Source organism: Sus scrofa, chromosome 6 (genome assembly GCF_000003025.6).
Source record: "Sus scrofa isolate TJ Tabasco breed Duroc chromosome 6, Sscrofa11.1, whole genome shotgun sequence".
NCBI lineage: Eukaryota > Metazoa > Chordata > Mammalia > Artiodactyla > Suidae > Sus > Sus scrofa.
In genome coordinates this window covers 17,673,319-17,691,504 of record NC_010448.4, presented here as the reverse complement: position 1 = coordinate 17,691,504, position 18,186 = coordinate 17,673,319, and the positions used below count along the sequence as shown (strand labels likewise).

At 41.3% G+C, this 18,186-nt stretch overlaps 1 protein-coding gene and 1 pseudogene across 1 annotated transcript in view; both read left to right on the top strand.

Moving 5' to 3' along the window:
• SNTB2 (syntrophin beta 2) overlaps positions 1–16,918 on the top strand; it is a 99,964-nt gene extending 83,046 nt beyond the window's left edge. The window contains exons 5-7 of the mRNA XM_021093874.1: positions 1,344–1,540; positions 8,197–8,381; positions 9,517–16,918. Coding sequence (XP_020949533.1) covers positions 1,344–1,540; positions 8,197–8,381; positions 9,517–9,609 — 475 coding nt within the window. The 3' untranslated portion in view covers positions 9,610–16,918. The remainder of the gene's footprint in view (positions 1–1,343; positions 1,541–8,196; positions 8,382–9,516) is intronic.
• On the top strand, positions 5,847–7,657 carry LOC106507560 (annotated as a pseudogene).

The window sequence follows — 18,186 nt, the reverse complement described above, 5'->3', positions numbered from 1 at the left end:
ATTGTAAAGGAAGATATGAAATAATTTTTGTTCACGGAAGATATGATCATCTAAATAGAAAGTCCAAAAGAATTGACAAAAAAAAACTCCTGGAACTAATAAGGTATTATAGCATGGTTGCAGCATGTATAAAATATACAGAATTTCTGGTATACTCAGCCTTATTCTTAATGCCAAAATTTGGAAGCAATCAGTGTATCCTTTGGTAGGTAAATGGATAAACTGTGGTAGATCCAGACAATTAAATATTCAGTGCTAAAAAGAAATGAACTATCAAGGAGTTCTCTGGTGGCTTAATGGTGAAGGATTGCTGGCATTATCACTGCTGTGGCTTGGGTTTGATCCCTGGCTTGGGAATTTCCTATGCCGTGGGTGTGGCCAAACAAAAAGAAAAAGAAATGAGCTAGCAAGATGTGAAAAGACATGGAGGAACCAGACAATTTGACAAGGCTTTATACTATTTGATTCCAACCATATGACATTTTGGAATAAGCAAAACCATGGAGACCATAAAAAGATCAGTGGTTGCCAGAGGAGAGGGTCGATGAATAGGCAGTGAGCCAAGGATTTAGAGCAATGAAAATACGCTGTATTTTGTAATGATGGCTATAGGTCTTTATTTGTCCAAACCTATGGGATATATAGCACCAAGAGCGAACCCTGAAGTAGACTCTGAACTTTGAGTGATTATTTGTCAGTGTAGGTTTATCCTTGGTAAAAGTGTACTATTGTGATTCTGATAATGGGGGAGGCTCTGCGTGTGTAGGGGCATATTTCTTAATGAAATTCGAATTTTTTTTTTCAAAGACTATAATCTTGTCTTGAAATATACTTATCTAAAAACTGCTGGAGGAGTTCCCATCGTGGCGCAGTGGTTAACGAATCTGACTAGCAACCATTAGGTTGCGGGTTCGATCCCTGGCCTTGCTCGGTGGGTTAAGGATCTGGCGTTGCCATGAGCTGTGGTGTAGGTTGCAGATGCGGCTCGGATTCTGCGTTGGTGGCCCTGGTGTAGGCCAGCGGCTACAGCTCCAATTAGACCCCTGGCCTGGGAACCTCCATATGCCTCGGGAGCGGCCCTAGAAAAGACAAAAAGAAAAAAAATAAATAAATTAAAAAAAAAAAAAAAACTGCTGGAGTTCCCTGGTGGCCAAGCATTTAAAGATTGGGAGTTATCAGTGCTGAGGCTCAGGAACTTCTACATGCTGCCAAAAAAAGCAAGCAGACCAACAAACTGCTGATGGCTTTTATAATTTTCTTCTTATTAATCAGCATAAATTGCTGACATTTAGTGCTGACAGTGTATGAATTATTTTTGATCTTTGCTCTGCTTATGGTCCTAGGTTGGTACATTCTGGCTCCGGATGTCGATCACCCTCCCTTGGATCTGACCTTACATTTGCTACCAGGACAGGCTCTCGGCAGGGCATCGAGATGCATCTCTTCAGGGTGGAGACACATCGGGATCTGTCAACCTGGACCCGAATACTTGTTCAGGGTTGCCATGCTGCTGCTGAGCTGATCAAGGAAGTCTCTCTAGGTATAGATTCTGGCACTTCATTTCTGATAATAATTAAATGGAACTGTTACACTTTATTTTTTTCCTGGACACATTTGCACCACTCTGTACAACATGACAGTTTTACTGTTCATTATTTAAATCTGTATTCGATAGTGCAAGGACTCATTTACTAAATGCTAGGTGTGTTGACCCTCTAATGAAGAAGCTTTGGAATCTAAGACATAGATAGACACCCGTAAGAATATGAGGATCTGGAAACACTTACAGCTATGGAAAAGTTAAAAATTTGGAATAGGTGTCTCTTTTCCAAAGTTTGAAAATGTGTGCCCGATAAGTACCTAAGTAAGCATCTTAAGAAAAGAAGCCTGATTGTCTCTTTACATTGTTGAAGCGCCCTCTTGTGGCTAATCTATATGAATTTGGAGGTATGGTTTCATACCTGTATATTTTTTGCACATGGATGTGTATAGGTATTTCCAGATTGCTTTTCATTTTAACAAGGGCAGAGAGCAGTCAAAATGAAGATAAAATTACAGTTTATAATATGGTTGGAATTACTTTGAATACCTTGGGTGCAACTTGGTTTACTTAGTTTTGCTCCTGTTTGTTTTATGAACCTAGTTTTACAGAACTTATATAAAAAGAGAAAATGTTTTGTGAGCAGAATGTGTTGAGATTTATCTTCCTTTCCATGGCTTTTGGAAAGTGAGGGATCTCCATGGCAAGAATAGCATTTCCATAGATGATCTTCTAACACTGGCGCAAGGACAGTTTTGTTTTGTTTTTTTGTTGTTGTTGTTGTTGTTGTTGTTGCTATTTCTTGGGCTGCTCCCACAGCATATGGAGGTTCCCAGCCTAGGGGTCCAATCGGAGCTGTAGCCACCAGCCTACGCCAGAGCCACAGCAACGCGGGATCCGAGCCGCGTCTGCAACCTACACCACAGCTCACGGCAACGCCGGATCGTTAACCCACTGAGCAAGGCAGGACCGAACCCGCAACCTCATGGTTCCTAGTCGATTCGTTAACCACTGCGCCACGACGGGAACTCCATTTTTTTTTTTTTTTTTTGTCTTTTGTCTTTTTGTCTTTTGTTGTTGTTGTTGTTGTTGCTATTTCTTGGGCCGCTCCCGCGGCATATGGAGGTTCCCAGGCTAGGGGTCGAATCGGAGCTGTAGCCACCGGCCTACGCCAGAGCCACAACAACGCGGGATCCGAGCCGCGTCTGCAACCTACACCACAGCTCACGGCAACGCCGGATCGTTAACCCACTGAGCAGGGGCAGGGACCGAACCCGCAACCTCATGGTTCCTAGTAGGATTCGTTAACCACTGCGCTATGACGGGAACTCCTTTTTTTTTTTTAAGTTTTATTGAAGTACGGTTGATTTACAAGGTTCTAATAATTTCTGCTAAAAGAGACAGTTTTTTAATATTGTCAAAATGATACAATTCTTCGAGTTCTTGTTGCGACTCAGTGCAAGCAAATCTGAATGGCATCCACGAGGCCACAGGTTCAATCCCTGACCTCACTGAGTGGATTAAGAATCCGACTTTGCTGTGTGCTGTGGTGTAGGTCACAGACGTGGCTTGGATCTGGCATTGCTGTGGCTGTGGCGTAGGGCAGTGGTTATAACTTCATTTCAGCCCCTAGCCTAGGAACCTCCATAGGCTATGGGTGCGGCCCTAAAAAAAAAAAAAAAGACCAAAAAAAAATTTACAGTTCATCAACTGTTGAGGACCTGCTTGAAATTTTCCTCACAACCATGATAATTCAAGCAATGACACCATTGACTAGATCCCACCTTGGATTTTGACCAAAGCCACCACATCCCTATTGTCTTTCTCACTTGTCTGTCTTCCGCCCATTTTCTCTTTGGAGCAGTTGGTCTCCACATTAAGAACTTTCTGGGGGAAGTTCCCTTGTGGTGCAGTGGGTTAAGGATCCAGTGGTCACTGCACTGGCTCAGGTTGCTGCTCTGGTACAGATTCAGTCCCTGGCCTGGAAATTTCCACAAGCCTTACGTATGGCCAAAAGAAAAAAAAAGACCTTCGGGGCTCTGGTTTTTGTCTTGGCTGCAGAATGTGCTTTCTGAGATGGGGAATTCCTCAGTGTGAAAGTCTGGATGCTCTGTGTTCCTGTGCACAGTCCCAGGGGTCAGGCCACTGCACTCATCACTGGCCTCTGGAGTCACCACACCTTCTTCAAGGATCCAGAGAGATATGCTTCCCAGAACCAAGAGTGCAGCGTGGATTTTTAACATATTTTAGTTGCATGTTGTTTCTTTGCTGTCTGGCAGCTAAACTTCATGTTACAGGAAACCAAAACTATCCAGTTCTTGGCTCACAGTTCTTAAAATACAAATGGCTTGAGGAGAAGGAAAATAGGACCACCTTTATGTGTGTGTGTATATATGTGTATACATATATAAATATATGTATATATATTATACATATTATAATATATATACATATATTATGTATATATATTATTGTATATAAATTATATATATTTATATAATTTTTTTTTTGTCTTTCTAGGGCTGCACTCACAGCATAAGGTGGTTCCCAGGCTAGGGGTCTAATTGGCGCTACAGCTGCCAGCCTATACCACGCCAGATCCAAGCCATATCAGTGACCTACACCACAGCTCATGGCAACGCCATATGCTTGACCCACTGAGCGAGGCTAGGGATTGAACCTGCAACCTCACAGGAGGTTTCCACTGCACCACAAGGGAACTCCTCTTTATTTATTTTTATTTATTTATTTATTTATTTTTGTCTTTTTGCCGTTTCTTGGGCCGCTCCCGCGGCATGTGGAGGTTCCCAGGCTAGGGGTCCAATCGGAGCTGTAGCCACCGGCCTACACCAGAGCCACAGCAACGCAGGATCCGAGCCACGTCTGCGACCTACACCACAGCTCACGGCAACGCCGGATCATTAACCCACTGAGCAAGGGCAGGGATCGAACCCGAAACCTCATGGTTCCTAGTCGGATTCGTTAACCACTGCGCCACGACGGGAACTCCTCTTTATATTTTTAAATGGAGAGATGAAACATGTTTTTTTCTAATTGTGTACCGGTAAAATCCCTCATCTGGGAGCTGAAATCCCACATCAAGCTGCTACACACCGTGACCAAAAAATAAATTAAAATAAAGTAGCTTGGAGTTCCCGTCATGGCTCAGTGGTTAACAAATCCAACTAGCAACCATGAGGATACAGGATTGATCCCTGGCCTTGCTCAGTGGGTTAAGGATCCAGCGTTGCCGTGAGCTATGGTGTGGGTCGCAGACGCAGCTCGGATCCCGAGTTGCTGTGGCTGTGGTGTAGGCCAGCGGCTATGGCTCCGATTCGCCCCCTAGCCTGGGAACCTCCATATGCCAAGGGAGCAGCCCTAGAAAAGTCAAAAAGACCGAAAAAAAAAAAAAAAGTAATTTGTCCTTTTTTTTTTTTTTTTTTTTTTTAGTTTGGGGTTTTTTTTTTTCTTTTTCTTTTTTTCTTTTTAGGGCTGTAACTGTAGCACATGGACGTTCTCGGGCTAGAGGTCAAGTCAGAGCTGCAGCTGCCGGCCTGCGCCACAACTAGAGCAACTCCAGATCTGAACCACCACAGCTCATGGCAACGAGGGATGCTTAACCCACTGAACAAGGCCAGAGATCGAATCCACATCCTCTTGGATACTAATTGGGTTCTTAAACTGCTGAGCCACAATAAGAACTCCAAAGTAACTTGTCTTTAAAAAAAAAAAAAAAGAAAAAAAATTTCAGGTGTACAGTATGATTCACAGTTTTAAAAAATATGCAGGAGTTCCCGTCATGGCGCAGTGGTTAACGAATCCGACTAGGAACCATGAGGTTGCGGGTTCGGTCCCTGCCCCTGCTCAGTGGGTTAACGATCCGGCGTTGCCGTGAGCTGTGGTGTAGGTTGAAGATGCGGCTCGGATCCCGCATTGTTGTGGCTCTGGCGTAGGCCGGTGGCTACAGCTCCGATTTGACCCCTAGCCTGGGAACCTCCATATGCCGCGGGAGCGGCCCAAAGAAATAGCAAAAAGACCAAAAATAAATAAATAAATAAATAAATAAATAAATAAATAAATAAATAAATAAATAAAAATAAAAAATATGCAGAGAATGCACAAGATGAGAAGAAAAAGGGCATTTAAAAGTATTTAAATGGAGTTTCCGTCGTGGCTCAGTGGTTAATGAATCTGACTAGGAACCATGAGATTGCAGGTTTGATCCCTGGCCTTGCTCAGTGGGTTAAGGATCTGGTGTTGCCGTGAGCTGTGGTGTAGGTTGCAGACATGGCTTGGATCCCACATTGCTGTGGCTGTGGTGTAGGCCGGCGGCTACAGCTTCGATTAGACCCCTAGCCTGGGAAACTCCATAAGCCATGGGAGCGGCCCTAGAAATGGCAAAAAGACCAAAAGGCCGTTGGCCGCTTCAGGATGAAGTTGAACATCTCTTTCCCCATCACTGGCTGCCAGAAACTCACTGAAGTAGATGAAGAACAAAACCTTCGTAGATGAAGGTGCAACAGAAGTTGCTGCTGACGCTCTGGGTGAAGAATGGAAGGGTGATGTGGTCCGGATCAGTGGTGGGAACGACAAACAGGGTTTCCCCATGAAGCAGGGTGTCTTGACCCAGGCTGAGTCCACCTGCTACTGAGTAAGGGGCGTTCCTGTTATAGACCAAGGGGGACTGGAGAAACAAAGTGCACATCGGTTCAGGGTTGCATTGTGGATGCCAATCTCAGTGTTCTCAATTGGTCATCATAAAAAAAGGGGAGAAGGGTATTCCTGGACTCACCGATACAACTGTGCCTCACTGCCTGGGGCCTAAAAGAGCTAGCGGAATCCACAACTTCTCAGTCTCTCTGAAGAAGAGGATGTCCATCAGTATGCAGTGAAAAAGCCCCTAAACAAGGTAAGACGCCTAGGACCAAAGCACCCGAGATGCAGCGTCTTGTTACTCCACGTGCTTGGCAACACAAATGTCAGCGTATTGCTCTGAAGAAACAACATACTAAGAAAAATAAGGAAGACGCTGCAGAATATGCTAAACTTTTGGCCAAGAGAATGAAGGATGCCAAAGGAAAACATCAGGAACAGATTTCCAAGAGACAGAGGCTATCTCCTCTGAAGCTTCTACCTACAAGTCTGAGTCCAGTCAAAAGAGATGCTCTAAGAGTAACAAATAACATCAGATCTTCAAGAAAAATGAAAATAAAGTATTTAGAGTGTTAGCATATATGAAAAAAGAATTTGCTTTAACCACGCTCAGTTTCATAGAAATTCGCTTGAATCCCTCGTGTTCATCTACTTAACAAATTATTTCTTGATTGATGCAGCCTTCATTAAATCTAAAAATTGCTCTTTTGTGAAAGACAATGCCAATATTAAGAATATCTGTGGGGGAGTTCCCATTGTGGCAGAGCAGAAAAGAATATGACTAGGAACCATGAGGTTGAGGGTTCAATCCCTGGCCTCTCTCAGAGGGCTAAGGATCCAGTGTTGCCGTGAGCTGTGGTGTAGGTCTCAGACGTGGCTCAGATCCTGCATTGCTCTGTCTGTGGTGTAGGCCAGCGGCTGTAGCTCCAATTCACCCCCTAGCTTGGGAACTTCCATATGTCATGGGTGGGGCCCTAAAAAAGCAAAAGAAGAAGAAGAATGTCTGTGAAACAGGGACTCTTCCAGTCTTGACCAAAGACATTTGCCACTCTTGATGATGAAAGTTTTTTGGTCTCATCAATTCAGATAGATCTTTTGAATTTTATCTTTGATAGGACTGACGGACTGTGTGACTTCTCAAATACCAGCCACTCTATGCCACTGCCCCTAAAACGCATCTCTGCCTTTTCTTTGGTTGTTCTCCTTCTTTCCCACTTGAAACCTTCTGCCTGTTCCTCACTGCCTATCAAGTTTGACAATTTTTTAAGGCCTCTCTCAAGTCCCATCTCCTTCAGGAAACCTTTCCTTGACTTTGGCCTTACTCAGTTTGGTGTTTAGTCACGTCCTACACCCTCTACCTTAAGTGGTTAGGGATTTCATGTGTTTTTTGTTTTTTGTGTTTTTTTTTTGCCATTTCTTGGGCCGCTCTCACGGCATATGGAGGTTTCCAGGCTAGGGGTCAAATCGGAGCCATAGCCGCCGGCCTACGCCAGAGCCACAGCAACCCGGGATCCGAGCTGCATCTGCAACCTACACCACAGCTCATGGCAACGTTGGATCCTTAGCCCACTGAGCAAGGGCAGAGATCGAACCCGAAACCTCATGGTTCCTAGTCGGATCCGTTAACCACTGAGCCATGACGGGAACTCCCCAGGGATATCATGTTTACACCTCTCATTTATGAGGTCTTGGGAGCAGGAACCATGCTTCTTATTTCTCTAGGACCACACACAGTCAGCTGTCAGCACACGGATTCACTTGATACCCACTGAATTGAACTGAATCAGATCATTTGTCAAGGAAAGGGATGGTAATTTCTTCCTCATCTCAATCAAGATGTTGACTTGAGTGAGCAAAACTCATTTCAGGAGGTTCCAAATAGGTTAGGTATCACATGTTCTCAAGAAGATTCTTTTTCCCTTGTTGAAGTCAGAAGAGTCCTTTGTCACTTGCTAGCTGAAGTAGGAACTTTATTAATGATGGCTTTCACTTGTCTTCAACAGGCTGCACGTTAAATGGTCAAGAGGTAAGACTCACTGTCCACTATGAAAGTGGGTTCACTATCTCCAGGGAAAATGGAGGTTCCAGCAGCATACTGTACCGCTACCCCTTTGAAAGGCTGAAAATGTCTGCTGATGATGGCATCAGAAATCTGTATCTGGATTTTGGTGGCCCTGAGGGAGAGCTGGTAAGAATATTTCTGAAAAAAAACCTGTTTATTCTAATAGGTATTCTCTTTCTTTTGTATTGCTTATTACCTCTTGTATAGAAAATTATGGACTTATAGACTGATACTCCATTTCAAGCCAGAAAATTATTTTTCAGTGTTCAGAGATGCATTGGGTTTGGTTGGGTTTCCTTTTTTTCCCCCACATTAGGAAATCATTCCCTTCTTTAGAAGTTTTGTTTGAGGAGTTCCTACTGTGGCTCACCAGGTTAAGAACCCTACTTGGACCCATGAGGATGTGGGTTTAATCCCTGGCCTCTCTCAGAGGTTTAAAAGATCCGGCGTTGCCATGAGCTGTGGTGTAGGTTGCAGACGAGACTTGGATCTGTGCATTGCTGTGGCTGTGGAGTAGGCCAGCAGCTGCAGCTCTGATTTGACCCCTAGCCTGGGAACTTACACATGCCACGAGTGCAGCCTTAAAAAAAAAAAGACAAAAATAGGAGTTCCCGTCATGGCACATCGGAAACAAATCTGACTAGGAACCATGAGGTTGCGGGTTCAATCCCTGGCCTCAATCAGTGGGTTAAGGCTCAGGCGTTGCCATGAGCTGTGGTGTGGGTTGCAGACGTGGCTCAGATCTGGCGTTGCTGGGACTGTGGTGTAGGCCGGCAGCTGTAGTTCTGATTAGACCCCTAGCTTGGGAACCTCCCATATGCCGCAAGTGCGGCCCTAAAAAGACCAAAAAAAAAAATCATATGCATAGATGGTCACACCTCAACTGAATTCACTGTGGTTCCACCTGGAAAACATACTTACCATCAATGGTTTGCATATAGGATATTGCTCTTTCCTTTACATCCTCTCCCTTTAAGTTCTTCCCATCTGGCACGGTGGAATCTAGCACACCACCAATAGTATCCCAGTTGTGGATGTGAAATCTCACACTAGTGTTTAATTAATTATGACATGGAATACCCTTACTTCAGAGTACACTTCCATTTTCAGCACTAAATTCCCAAGAGTTGCCGTAAATCTGGCACGTTCTTTATCCAAGTTCTTTTTAAAAAGTAGAACATCATGTCCAAATTTGTTTATTTTGCATGTTTATTTATTAAAGTATCTGTATATAGTGATAATTATTGTTCTTTCTCCACAGACCATGGACCTGCACTCCTGTCCAAAGCCGATTGTATTTGTGTTGCACACATTCTTGTCGGCCAAAGTCACTCGCATGGGACTGCTTGTATGAGCAGCAAAAAAAAATCAGTAAATAAAGAGCCTTGAATGTCACAAGAAGTATCTCCACCTCAAAAAAAAAAAAAAAAAAAAAAAAAAAAAAGCACAAAAAGAACACTCTTTCCTCTCTCCTCTGGCACAGTGCCTTGACAAGGACCTGCAAATCACTGCTGAACTGTAACCATGTTTAAAGAAGAGCCTGCCTTTTACAAGCTACCTTGGCCAGAAATCCTAGGATTGGAATAAGCTCCAAAATGAAGCTGTTGATTTATTGTCTAGTTCCTAATGTTGTTTCTAAGTAATTAGGTTTTTTTTCCCCTGTTAAGAAGGGTGGCTCATTCTTTTTCTTTTTGGACATAATCTAACATCTAAGAGTTTAGGGTTTTTTTCCTTCCTCTTCCAGAAGGAATTGTTTCAGGCTTAGCCTTGATCTCTTGCTTAGGACACCTCTCTCTTCCCAGGTGCTAGTCTGCAACAGCCTGTCACTCGAGTTAGGCTATACATTTTGATCAAGTCTACTGTCCTTACTTACTCCTTCCACCCTAGGAAGTCCTTGAATTTGTCACCAAAGGCTTCCTCATCCATCCTGGCTCTCCCTGCATCTCCCCCGGCCGTTACTTCTGACCACATCACAAGCTTTGCCCCTCATAAATGCTAACTGCAGGACTTAGAACTTGTGAGATTTGATTTGCTTTGCCTTCCACACTCCCTTTCTAGTGGTGACCAACTTGAAAAGCAAGCTGGGAACCACTGCTTTGAAAGAAAAATTTTGCTTGTTTTAGGATTTTCTGATTTTATCTTTGGTAGGAGCCAGGGGATAAGATTTATTTTAAAAGAAAATCCTCATTTTAGCCTAAGCCATTTTTTATTGCTTACCAAATGTGCCTTTAGTTAGGGTTAGTGGAGCTTTATTAGTCACTCTTTGGATAACTGGATATCACTGCCATTCCAGGGAGATCAGCTATCCTAGTTTTGAGAAGTAGTCTTTGAGGTGGGTTTCCTTAGTGTGGTATCTTTTCTAGTTGGCAGATGTCTTTAAGGAAGATAAATCCTGGAGAGCCAGCTTGTTTAAAGCGTACACTTTGTCGGTGAAGCCATCTCTTCAGCACAAACATCACGTTCACGTCTCTTTGGGCCATGTGAGCCCACTCTGGGGTCTTGGCCCTGGCCCTCTCACTCTGTGGCAGCAGAGTAGCATCTATCAGCAGCTGCTAATTCAGTGCTGGCTCAGTGATGCATCCTACAATGGGCAGGGTGACGAGACCAAGGAACAGGTCCCTGGGCTTTGCTAAGCATCGCCAGATGTCATCATTAGGACATATCAGCAGTAAGAGTGCTGATTGTGTTGTACTGGAGAATCACAGTCAGCTTCTTTTTCCTAATTATGAAGGAGGTATATATCTGAAAACATTTAAAATAATATATTAGCCATATAGAATGTCAAGGTTAACATAGTTCCCAGATCTGAAAGAAAAGGTAATATTAACTTGGATGTTCTGTATGCTCTCTGAAGAAAGGTCTGGGAATAGTCATCATTTACTAGATTTATCAGGAATGACATAAGAGGATGTGAGCTCTTTGGAGCGGGGAGGAGGGCATCAATCCAAAGATAAAAAAGAAAGAAAAAAACGCAAATGGACTATTTGCAAAACAAGAGCTATTTGGTTTGAGGGCAAACTGACCGGTAGGTTGGACATATAAAAGGGCCAACTTAATGAGAAGAGAGAATTCCAGTTAGACACTGTCGTCTCATTGTTTTCCCTCTGCCCATAATAAATCCGTTCTTCCCCCAGCTCCAGTCCCCAAAGTGAATTGTCTAATCTACTTAAGACTGGAAATCGAAATCTAAACTAAAATATATCTTTTGAAAGCTTTTTTTATGTTTTGAAAATTCATAAACTTAAGTTTGGTTCCATCTGGGAAATGTTTGCAAGTCAGGGAAGAAAGAAAATGTCTTGAAGATCCGGTTAGGATTTCTGGAAATAGAATTTCAACACATAATACCCTCAGATGAGGGAGCTTAGATACTCTTTGCATTCAGAGTAGTAACCATTTGAGAAGTTGCACAGTGCAGTCATAGACTTGCAGCAAAGCCATTTGGTGAGGTTTTCTGTGTTAGTGTGAAAGGCTAAGCCATTGAGAATATTTCTGGGGAAACATTCTGAGTGACCCTGCTCATTCCTTATATGTAAGTGAGCAGGAGGAGTAAGGCATTGTGTGCATTTCTGCTCATTTTGCTCAAGGTTTACATGTCATGGCACCAAAGTCCATAGGGTTTCTAATATCTTCTGAGTCTTGATGTGAAATGAAAGTGTATGGGGGTTTCCTTTGACCATCACTGGCCCCAAGAGCAAGCGCCCTTAAGCCGCTTGCATATTGTACTTTATCAGCTCTCCTATCAAGAGTGACCAGGTTGTTGTTCAATTAAGTATGTTTGTGGGATTTTCAAGCCACAATGAAGTGCTTTTTATAAATGGGACAGTCTTGACAAATAGGTATTTTGTATTAAGATGCTAAAATGTGGCAAATTATTTTCAAATGATAACTGAAAATGGGCATTTTTGTTATTTCACATCTTTTAAAGAACAGCTGACTTTACATTTCTTTTTCATTTTGAATTAGGAAAATTGTTAAGAATGGGGTGCGTTACCATGTGTAGAGTGGAAAGGAGCTGAGAGGAGTGTCTCATTCCCACGGACACTTTCTGTGCCCTCACACACAGGGCTTAGACGTCTTCTCCACATTCCACACAGACGCCTATAAGCGGCCAATTGCTGTCTGAAAATTCTTCCTCCTTGTTCCCTAACACTTCTCCCCTCCCTCTCCCCCCCCAAAAAAAAGGAAAGGAAAGGAACGAAAGGAAAAGAAAAGGCTCAGTTACTCTTTTAGGGGAAAAGGTGAGTCATTTCCTGAAGTCTTCAAAAAGTCTTACCTGGAAATTAGTATCTAATATTTTATATGAAGAAATATAGTGTATGTTTATACAGTATTTATTAGGTAGTTGTGACTGTAAACTCATCTACCTAGTAGAGTTTCAGATTAAATATTGGGACATGTACAAGAATAAAAAACATTAAATGTCTTTCACTTGCTTTAAAGCCATGCTTTAGCATTTTTTAGGCTAGGTGAAGTCTAATAGTGCCTGTTTTTATCAATCTGTACTCTCACAAACTTTGTTATTGAACATTATTGCATGCAGGAGAGATTGGATTATTTATTTCTTATATTTTGTAAGTGGAAAAATCTCTCTAACCAACCAGTGATTAAAGTTGTTACTGATTATTTTCTTAATTTGTCCTCCTACACAGAATGGTATCAAAGCTTTTTTCAGCTGATTAAATGCACTTAGCTAACATACCAAAATTTATTCTTAAAAAAACTTAAGCTGTGTGGAATCTGGACAAGACTATGTTTCTCCTAGAAAAAACACATTTCACTGTAAATGGTTTTGATGAACAAAAGTTTGACCACTTTTGAGGAAAAAATATAAAGGATTTTTTTTTTTATTTCAGGAGAACCTCCAGGTCTTTTTGTTTAATTTATATGCATGTGGATATATTTGTATGTTTTCAAAAACATGGAAGAATACCCATATTTTTAATTCAGATTATCTCATAAGCTGCTATGCAAAATCTATTAAGAGCCCTACCTACTTAAGGATTTAAACATTTTTGAAGCTTTCAGGGAAGACCTGTAGACTGAAGCACTTTCTCTGCTTTTTGTATCTTATCTTAGACATGCTGAATTATGTTCTTATTATTTTCACTGGTTATAAGCTATTGATTGTACATAGTATTTCAACCATCCAAATATCCAGCATACATTTCCATGTTGCTGCCATCCACTATTGATGCCATTAATGAAATGGCTGGTTAAAAAGCCAAAGGTCATCTTTTTCAGTCCCCAGTAAAGAAGTAAAATGCCAGATCTCTCTTGTCTCAAAAGCATATTGAGAAGTTCCCGTTGTGGTGCAGCGGAAACAAATCTGAGTAGAATCCATGAGGACGTAGGTTCGATCCCTGGTCTCACTCAGTGGGCTAAGCATCTGGCATTTTCGTGAGCTATGGTGTAGACCAGCAGCTCCAGCTCCAGTTTGACCCCTAGTCTGGGAACCTCCATATGCTGCAGGTGTGACCCTAAAAAGACAAAAAAAAAAAAAAAAAAAAAAAAGCATATTGAGATCTGCACATCTGTGTAGGGACAAGAGACTTCTTTGGGATTCTGCTTAAACTTTAAGTTGAATTTGATTATAGTCATAATCATTTGTTCTGTGTATCTATCAGGTATATTATGTGCCAGGTGGTATTATATCCTGCCTTGAGATCGGAAGTCTCTTTCTTTTAAATTTGAAATCTTACTGTGGCTCTTTTCTTTTCCTCCCTTAGATGAAAGCAGAGGAATCTGCCATCTTCCAGCATTCTCTCTCTGTGTCCCTATTTTAACCGCTTGGTAATCTAGAATTATTTTGTTCCACATACTATCTTTAAAAACTGACAGCAGCAGTTTCCCCCTACCCCAACCTTTTTAGGCTCTATCTTTCACTGTGCTGGGTATAGAGACACTCAATGTGTGAGGATAGACAATTCTAAAGTAACTATGCTATATATCAGGATTATGTGTTTTTGAGCAATGTAGCTATTCCTATGGTATACTGATATTAAGTGACATTTATTTTACACTAGTAATAGACTACTTACGTGGCTGATTTGAAACCCTTTCTCTACAACGCACACATACACATCTAGCAGATCAGTGCTAAATAATTTCAAGTTAAGGTAAGGTGCAATAAATAGACACATAGAACACATCTGTTTTCTTGTCTCTTTTCGACGCTAGCTAAACTGCCAACTGGAAGAATGGTTGTTATGTATTAACTTGAAAAAATACTTTAACAAGGTTTCTTCTTTGATAAATTTGATAAACTTGAGCTTAATCTTTGGTCACCTCTTAATTACTCTTCTTTTACACTTCAGGTGACTGAACCAAAGCATATTCTGGTTTTAAAAGTGAATCTACATTTCATGGGATACATAGATATGCTGTTTGCAGATGATTGCTTGCTCTCCAATGAACATTTGATTGTATTCAACAAAAATCGACCACATGAACTGTCATCCTTGAATTGCCACAAAATAGATTGGTTGAAACTTGAAGGATATAAGCGAGAAATACTTCATTTTATTGTAAGATTAAGCATTCTGGTAGATTTCTGAGTCCTATAAGTACTGAGTTTTGTAATAGCATTACCTCCATGCCATTGACATAAATGCAAAAGTTTTTGAGTCCCTCTTTATCCCAGTTACATATACCGTCTTGGGACCTGATTGTTTTATTACCTCTTCCAAAGTGATAGAAGTTTCTTATGAATAGACAAAAGGTCTTTGGTACCCTAGAGAAATTTTTGATACTGCAAACTTGGTTTATTATATATTAATTCATGTATTGTTTCATCTAATAAGCATTTATTAATGTATAGTTCTCACAGACATTGTGAAGCGTCCAAAAAAAAAAGTTCCTGCCCTCAAGTAGTGTATAATCTATTATTTCTCAATCACACCAAGCCATCTATTTATCAATCAGCAGTTAAGTAATTAACCATCTCATGTTTTTACCAAAGTACACCTGCAGTCTGCTCATCTAGCAAACTGGAAAATCTTTAAAAGGATGCTCAGACTTTGGTCCATGCCAGTGTGAAAGTACTCCAAGCACATCTAAGTAGATTGGTCTTTTAAACATCTACCTTTTCTTTTTTCTTTCTTTCTTTCCTTTTTTTTTTTTTTTTTGGCCGTGCCCACAGCATGTAGAAGTTCCCAGGTCAGGGATCAAACCCATGTCCACAGCAGTAACCAGAGCCACAGCAATGACACTGGATCCTTAACTCACTGAGTCACCAGGAAACTCTATCATGCATCATTTTTTATTGCAAAATCAGGCTTTAGTTTGGGAAGGAGAATAGTGTAGAATATCCTTAGTAAGATAAATCGCAACAACAACAAAAAGTAAGCTCTGTAGCCCAAAGTGGATCAATGAGAAAGTCTTTTGACGAAATGCTTCTTTTAACTATAAGCAGCAAAGATAAATGTATATTTCACCTACCCCGTATCGATTGTGCTGACCCATTCATTTCCACACTTAGAGCCTTTAAACATCCCGTTCATTGAAAGTCCTTATATGTGTTAGATGGACTGTTTCTCCATCTGAAAGATAAAAATAATGAAAATGTATAAAACTTAGCAAAATTCCACTTATTGTAGAACACTTGGGCATTCAAACTCAGGAAAAAGGGGCACCTAAAAAAAGAAAGAGGTTGCGTGAATTTTTCCATAATTTTCATTCAGTAACAGTCCATTTCTACCTAGCTTGCCTTCCGCTGTCAATAGAGTCAGCCTTTCAGGCAACATCTTTGTCATGCCCAGAAAGGACCTGAGCTGTCAGGGAACACAATCTCATGGACTCCTTCTTTGTTTTGTGTCCTAGAGTTGTGCACACAAATTAGGGCATGCCTTCAATGCTTAGTCTTTACTTTAAACCTGCCCTTTGACAATCAGGTGCTAATGACTATGCTGTTAGAACCAGCACAAAAGTATTGTCTTGTAAGTATCTATTCCTCCTGGGTTGGAAGAAAGTCTAGCTCAATCCTATTCAAGTGGGTGTCACATTTTTCACCTGTGTTTTGTGAATTAATAGAATATGGAGGAGAATAAGTGATTTAAACCATGTCTGGCTGAGTTCCCGTCGTGGCACAATGGAGACGAATCCGACTGGGAACCATGAGGTTGTGGGTTCGATCCCTGGCCTCGCTCAGTGGGTTAACGATCCGGCATCACTGTGAGCTGTGGTGTAGGTTGCAGATGCAGTTCGGATCTGGCGTTGCTATGGGAGTGGCATAGGCCGGCGGCTACAGCTCCAGTTAGACCCCTAGCCTGGGAACCTCCATATGCCGTGGGTGTGGCCCTAAAAAGCAAAAAAAAAAAAAAAAAAAAAAAAAAAAAAAAGCAACAACAACAACCAAGTTTGGGGTTTGGCACAATCATCAATCTTGATACTCTTAACACCTTAAAGCAAATCTGCTCTCTCCTAAGAAGCAATTTATGATTGGTTTCCGATTGTTTTTCTCTAGTTAGGACTCCAGTGTTATGTTTACAGTCTGTGGGATGGATTCAGCATGGTAAGACCTTGGTACCCAAAGAATCTGTTTCCCTTTTGGTACCAGACCCGAGGTCTTTTAGAAGATAATGTGGCAAACCACTACCTGTAAAGGCCAATTTTGGCTAATCGCTGCAGACTCTAATTTTACCCCCTTGTATGTTTTCTGTCCTAGGCAACTCTCTCCCCCACTCCTCTCTCTTTCTCTCTCTCTTTTAAAGTATTAAGACTTAGAAAGCTAGAATAATACTTCTACAAAGAATTAAAAGTTGTGATATTCTGGTTTTTTCTTCTTTTTTGGAACCCCGTATTTAAATAAGACTTCTTTTTTTAAGTGTTGTTTAAAATTTAGGTCTCAAATCTTCTGGAATCATGAGACTACCAAATCAAAAACCCATGGCATAAAACAGGGCAGTATTTGTGTTCTTAATAATAAAAAAGCTTTATGTGTACTCTGTAAGTAAAATGCATAGACAACACTTTCCCTTGAGTTGCACACCAACATATAGCATTGTACATTACAATGAAATTTGTAACTTAAGGGTATTATATATATAAATACATATATACCTTTGTAACCTTTATACTGTAAATAAAAGAATTGCTTTTAGACTTGTATTTTTTTCATTTTTTAAAAATGTTAAAATAGTTTCAAACTCACAAGAAAGCTTTAAGAACAGTACCAAGAACTCCTACATCCCCTTCACCCAAATTTCCCAATCTTTAACATTTTATCACATTTGTTCTGTATCCTCTCTTGCCTTTTTCTGACATGATGCTCATCACTCTTAAATTCTCTAATGTGCATGTTCCAAAAACAACAACAATCTCCTGTCGTGTCGCCCTGCAATCAGGAAATCAGCATGGGTACAACGCTACCACTCAGCCATACACACCATTTAAATGGAGCCATTTGTCCCAGCAAGGACTTCCTTTCCTTTCTGGCACAGGATCCTATCCTGTACCTTGTGTTGTGTTTGGTTGTCAGGTCTTATTAACATTTTCCGATGCCATTTTTAAACATTTAGGGCAACTCCAATCCCTTAAAAATTTAGTTTTGGTTCTAGTTCTACCACTGACAATCTGTGCGATGGGAGCTTAATCACTGGATCAATCTGAGCTGTATCATACTTTGAGTCACACAAAGGAGGGGAGAGGAAGAGAGGGGACAGCCTCTCAGGAATTATATCAGGGAGATCTGCGCTCCATTTATGTGGGTATCCCTTTATGATATCTCAGCGAAATTGTGCCCTGGCCCCACCTCTCTGAAATGTTATTCACCTGAACCTAGTTTTTGTTCCTCCTCCACACCATTCTTGCCCCTGTCCTAGGGGAGCCTTAACAAGCTCACTCACTCCCTGGCACCATCCCTAGAATGCTGGACTTTGTGTGATCTGATTTTTTTTGGGGGGGAGGTCTTCTGTCTCTTTTTTAGGGCCTCACC